General features: G+C 31.0%; 1 protein-coding gene across 1 annotated transcript; it reads left to right on the plus strand.

The window, feature by feature from the left end:
* The first annotated feature begins 312 nt into the window (after positions 1–312).
* On the plus strand, positions 313–2,464 carry LOC18608822 (mediator-associated protein). Its single transcript, XM_007043703.3, has 4 exons — positions 313–545; positions 669–747; positions 858–941; positions 1,755–2,464. The coding sequence occupies exons 1-4, from the start codon at positions 417–419 to the stop codon at positions 2,186–2,188; spliced, it is 726 nt and encodes a 241-aa protein (XP_007043765.2). The 5' UTR covers positions 313–416; the 3' UTR covers positions 2,189–2,464.
* The last annotated feature ends 3,816 nt before the right edge of the window (positions 2,465–6,280 follow it).

The raw sequence follows: 6,280 nt of genomic DNA on the forward strand, positions 1-6,280 counted from the left end.
GAGTGCTTATTAAAATTTTCAATTATTTATGTTATTTTCATTCTTACCCTTTAAAATAATTTCATAAACTAATTCATGCATAAGAAATAGATTTAAATAGATAAAATAAAAAAATGAAGATAAAAACAATGGGCTTGAAAACACCTCCATTATTAATAAGTTTAACCCAAATCTGCAAGGCCGAAAGCTTATCAGTGTTTGGGCTTAGGTGGACCCGACCCACATCTTCTTTTCCCATTTTTGGTTTATCATTAACTAAAACGACATAGCTTTGGTCTTCTTCTAAAATCTAAAGCCTAATCCTAACTAGAAACTTTTTTTTTTTTTGCTTCATCTTCTTCTCCCTCTAACCCTAATTGTTAATGCCTTTGCTCTTTGTGTGAGGGTGAGGCATTTGTGCATTCACGAGAGGTAATATGGATTCGGTTGAAATAAGCAGTTATATTCCTCCGCCAGAATTCGTGGAAGATTCGTCGGAGCAACTTGTCGATCTTACTTTGTCGGAGTCTACAGAGCTTTTCCTCATTCAATGGCCTCTTCATCAAGTACCATTCCTTTTTCACTTCCCATATGCTCTTTTCTTTCTTTTTCTTTTATTGTTGTTGATCAATTTGAACTCAATTTAGGGACTTCAATACTTTTGCGTTGTTTTGTTGTGGCTGTTGCAGCATCCTGAAATTAATGGCAAAGAATTTACTCTTCAGCTCGGTCCTGATGGAAAGTTGGGCAGTCTTATAGATTCTGCTGGTAATTATTTATATTTTTTTGGTGCAATTTTGTTCGGGCTGAACTAGATTTTTCTATATTTTGTGTTGAAGCAATACTATGATTTATTTACAGTCACTTAAATATGGCAGGAAAAGCATATGATTTTGTTAGCAGTGCATCTCAAGAGCCGGATGCAACAGTTATCTTATCCTCTGCATCAGAGTCCAAAATCGGTATTACATTTTGTAAATTCGTTTTGCTTACATTCAAACTATATGATGCCTATATACTGCCATCAACACTAAACAGATTCTTATAAAAATTGAAAAAGAAAAAGTATGAAAGTTGACTTGGACCTCCCAAACAAACAATGTCATGATTATATGCTTGATATAGGCAGGTTACTTTTTGGTATCTCATGTTTCAGTTTCATACGGACAATTAATTGCCTTGTCCTTTGAATTAGACACTTGGAGCTTAAATTCTGATGGAAACCAGTCACGTTTGTCTGTTTCGACTGACCAAATTTGTCTTCCTATTATAAGCTATCAAACTGGTGTTTTAATGTACTCAGACCTTGTTACTCATCCAGGTGGTTGAATTCGATCTATTTTACAAGGCTGTTAATATTTTGAAATGGTTTTATGTAACTAGAGGCTTCATTTTGGGAATGGTTGATATTATTATTTCATGCATAGATCTTGCATGTGTTTGTAATGCATTTGTTCTTTAGGCTGATTGTTACTCAGTTAATTAATGATCTTAGTATAAGTTATCGCTATTCATCTCTATTTTTTTTTTGCTGAGAGTCACAAAATAAACCTCTACCTCATTGATCTAGTGTTCATTTTGTCTGCTTTTTGTTTTCTATTAGATTATTTGAGGAATATGGTTGAGCACAATTTGATAATAATAATTACTGTTGTCTGTGTTTTGGCCATATTGTGGCATGGTTGTGATAGTGATGATTAAACTATTTCGAATTTTGTTCTGTATTCCAAATAAAGTTTATGCATTTCCCTGATATATATTTCTCTCTTTAATAGTTGGGAAGATTTCACGGCGTGTTTCTCTTGTCCATTACATGGAGCCTGAAGAATATGAAAAACTCAGTTCTGACAAGAGACTGATGTATCAGAAATCATCTGGATCCTTAACGGCTAATTCTTCCAATCCTTTTGTAACTCCTATGCCTATCAAAGGACGGAAAAACTCACAGTCTTGGGGGCGTACTGTCAGCACACATAGTAGTAGACATAAAAGTACTATCTCTGGAATCAATGAACTATCCAAGCCTTCAAAAAGAAAACAGGATCGTGAATCTACTGGATCCTTGAACCAGTCAGCACAGAGTCATGGGACAACTCCATTTTCAGGGTCATCAGAGCATAGAATTGCCCTTGACCGAACATCTATTTTTTCAGGGCGCTCAGAGCCTTCTCACAAAGGTAAATCAAAAAAGAAAGCAAAAAATGAGTAGTAATGTCCCTGACATTCTCCCACTCGTCTCATCTATCTACATATTTTTTCCTTCTTCTTATTTTTACTTTATATATGCCTATTTCTTGACATTGAGTTTATCAAAGTTACTCTATTTTTCCTTATGCTTGCAATAGAAAATATCATCGGCACTTTAGGCTTCTTGATCGTAGAGATTTTCTCTTCAATTTCAACTGTCAAGACAAGTGAAGAGGCTTCTTTGAATCCTTTTTGTAATGCAATATTACATACATAATCTAATGTTCATTTTGGTGTAGTTCAGGTCTTTTTATCTGTTTGGAATTTTCAACTTAATGCTTGGTTTTGTGGCAGCTTGCTGGTGTTTCCAACTCTTAAGACCCCATTTGGTATGAGGAATGTGACTCACATTCCTGGGATTGTTATTGGGAAAATAATATTACCATGTTTGGTCTGACTTAAACCCTCTGGGAATGTGATTGCCACAGGGAGAGTTGGCAAAGTTACTTTCCCATTGCTTGGACCACCTTCTCTCTTTCCTTTATTTTCCCTCTTCTCTTTCTATCACTAACTTACAGCTGCTCAGCCCCTTTTCTCTCTCTAGATGCAGATTCCGGTGATCTGCCATCATCCATCACCATTGCCAGTGTTCCAAAAAAGAAAGCACTTTTTCCTCTCTCTCTCTTGTCTACCTTTTAATCAGTTTAGTTTTCCATAAAATCCTCTCTTTTTCCTACTTTTTTTTTTCATTAAAAAAAAACCATAAATCTAACTGTCGGCTGGCCCCAATTTCTTCTTCCTCTCCCTTGACTCTTTGTTTTTCTGGCAGCAATTACTTTCTCCCCTGCCATCACTGAGTATTTGTTCTATAATATGGTTATGGTTATGGCCTTATGTAGTCATTTGTCTGTACAAGAACTCTTTTCACGAATCAAAATAGAGCAACTAAAGTGAAAGGAACTTTTGCTTACCTGCTAAAGTGTGACAGAGTGCCTAATTGTTGTAAAAATTCAAATATCTACCTTTGATTTCAGACCCAAATCTTTTGAGGATTTCAGGCTTCCTTTTCTTGCAACTTTTCTCTTGATCCTATACCATCAACTCAAGGTTTACTTTCGAATTTGTTTACAAGACCATTTCTTCAGACTGCAAGTAATTTATATACTAGGTAGAATTAGCTTCTTCTAAGTATGAACATATGCTATAAATTATCCCGTTGCTATTGACTCAATAAAAAAATTTGCTTTCATGTTAAAAAGATCATAAATATGCACGGACAGTAGGATCAAGAAGGGTTTAAATACGCAAAGGGGGAGCTAGCCATTGAGCACAGTGACTTGCTTCTTTGCATTTGTGAATCTTTACGAGCATTAACTTTAGGAGGTGATCATTGAGAAAATAACATTATAGTATTTTGTATACTGATTATCAAACATTATCTGAAGGTACTCTCTTCCTTTTGCTTGCCTTGTTTTTCTTGAAAAACCTTAATATAAGAAAGCAGTTTCTCATCTTACCTGAACTAAGATTATTGTTTGGCTCAATTTTTGGTTCATCTCTGAAATTACTTAAGGGGATTATGATTTTTCGAGTCTAGATAAGTGGGGAAAAAGGGGAGTTAAGTAAGGAGAGAAAATGATCGAGATCTGTGATATTCTACCCACCTCATCTTTTACTGATTTGGGATCTATGATATTTTACTTCACTTAATTGTGCAACATCTTCATTGCATTAGCTTTTTACCCGTAGAGAAGAGGGATTCTTATATTAGTTCAAGTCTATCTCGATCCTTGTATCTCTCATGTGATTCTACATCAATGAAGATCTAAGTCTGTTCTGATATCACTTGTCACTAATCATGTTTCCAACTCAAAAGACATAACTGATAAGTGATGGAAAGCTCATATATATATATAATCAAGACTTACATGTGAGATTTATAGGGTTGTCAACGGATAAAATATCTAGTAATCTTGAGGTGCCTTAATCTGAACTCAATTAATAAGTAGGGTACACAAACTTTACAACTATCCAATTATTTTTAGAATTTCCTATCCAAATTCAAATTACCTTACTCACTACTTGTTAACTACTTGAACTTGTTTAAATACCCTATTGTATAAAAAAATTTATTAATCTCTTTAAGGGTACCCAACTACTCGAACTTGTATAAGATAATAATTATATTTCATATTTCACATCCATACAATTCATTAATAATTACATTTATAAAAGTAAACAAACATTAAAATTAAAATTGAAACAATTAATTATTTTCAAAATATTTCAAATAAAAATTTTAATAAAAATAAATAAATAAATCTACATAATCGGATTCGAATATCAAATATCGAGTATTCAATTGGTGATAATTGTACTCTACCTGAATCCGAAAAGAGTAATACAACTGATAGCTATAGGTTTTTGTTTTTTTTTTTTAAATAAGAAAAGTCAAGTCGTCAAATTAATTGATTTTAACTACTTTGCTGTTATGGACCATAGCATCTAATGTGTTTTAGTAAATGAAATAAAGATGATAAGGTCAATGCATGAGTTGAGTTGGATGATCTTAATTACAGTTGGGTTCATCTTCATCCACCTGATTTACACTTAAAATGTCAAAATTGGAACTCCATTCTAAAATTTTGAATTCCAAATTTAATGATTTGATTGCCAACCCAAAGGAATTACTAGCAAAATTGTACCAATTTATCTTTAAAAAAAGACAGATTTGTTTTAAAACATTTATTCTGATTTAATTCTTGTCATTTATTTTTTTTCATTTTTTAATTTTTATATGTAAATAATTGACTTTTTAAAGATTTTAATTAAGAAAATTGAGATTAAAGTCAAATTTCTCACTATATTTTAAACCAATATTGAATTTTTATCATTACTTTAATTTCAATAAAGTTTATTACTCTACTTTTAATTTTATTGAATTTTTAATATAAAACAACGAAATTAATGATTTATCAATTTTATTAAAAAAATATTTATAAAATACTCAAATTTTTTATTTTTTAAAAGAAATCACCGGAATTAAAAATAAAATAACACAATTCAACCAAATGAAACCATAGTAATGATAAATTTCACCTTAATCTCAAAAAATTTGCATATCAATTGAAAGAAAAAAAAAATAGGCTTGTTGATTTGAGTTGTAAGTTATATAATATGGAGGAACGCCAACGCGTGTAAATGTGTAATAAATACGAGCCTAGCTTTAGAGGGTGGCGCTTGGGAGTTAGCCGTCAAACAATAACATCCATTTAAGATTTGGGACGAGTTTTTAATAATATCTGAAGCAACTCTGACGTGTAGGCATAATTTTGCAAATGTCTTACCGTGTCAATTTGTGTTACTGATTTTACGGGTAATATGAATATTTTGCAATTGTTTGATCAACATACAACATACTTATCTCATGTCATAACTATTTAGGCGAAACCTAATCCTCCTTCAGCAATATAAGATTGGCTTAAATCGGTCGGTCATTCATCCGTTTCAATGTCTATCATTTTCACTTTGACATTTCTATTAATAATCTTTTATTGTTAACCAATGACCGAACAGGCTATCGATCTAATTGTCTACTCCAATTATATATATATATATAATTATATATATATATAATTATCCAATCATGTAATTGATAATCCATGCTTCACTCGTTTACTAAATAAAAAAGCATAATAAGAATAACGTCACATCAATTTGGTCATATAATATAGAAAAAGTATATTATCCATAAGTATTTAAAAAAATTTAAATAAATTTTTATTTTTTTATTTTAAATCAAATAAGTTTTTATAACTAATTATTATCTTAATCAATAAATCATTTGTAATTTTTTGTCTTATGAAATTGATGTGACATGTTAAAATATTATAATTAATGATGATATAAAATATTAAAATATCATAATTGATGAAAATCTGAAATGTTAATTTGATATGATAATATTATTATATGACATTTTTTACCTTTAACGTTAATGTCATGTCACTTTCATATGAATATAAAATGATAAATAGTATTTAAATTAATATCAATTAATAAATCATTAGTGATAAGGATTTATTTGATCTGAAATAAAAATATAAGACTTGAT

The sequence above is a fragment of the Theobroma cacao genome, chromosome 2 (genome assembly GCF_053813885.1).
Source record: "Theobroma cacao isolate CCN51 chromosome 2, ASM5381388v1, whole genome shotgun sequence".
Lineage (NCBI taxonomy): Eukaryota > Viridiplantae > Streptophyta > Magnoliopsida > Malvales > Malvaceae > Theobroma > Theobroma cacao.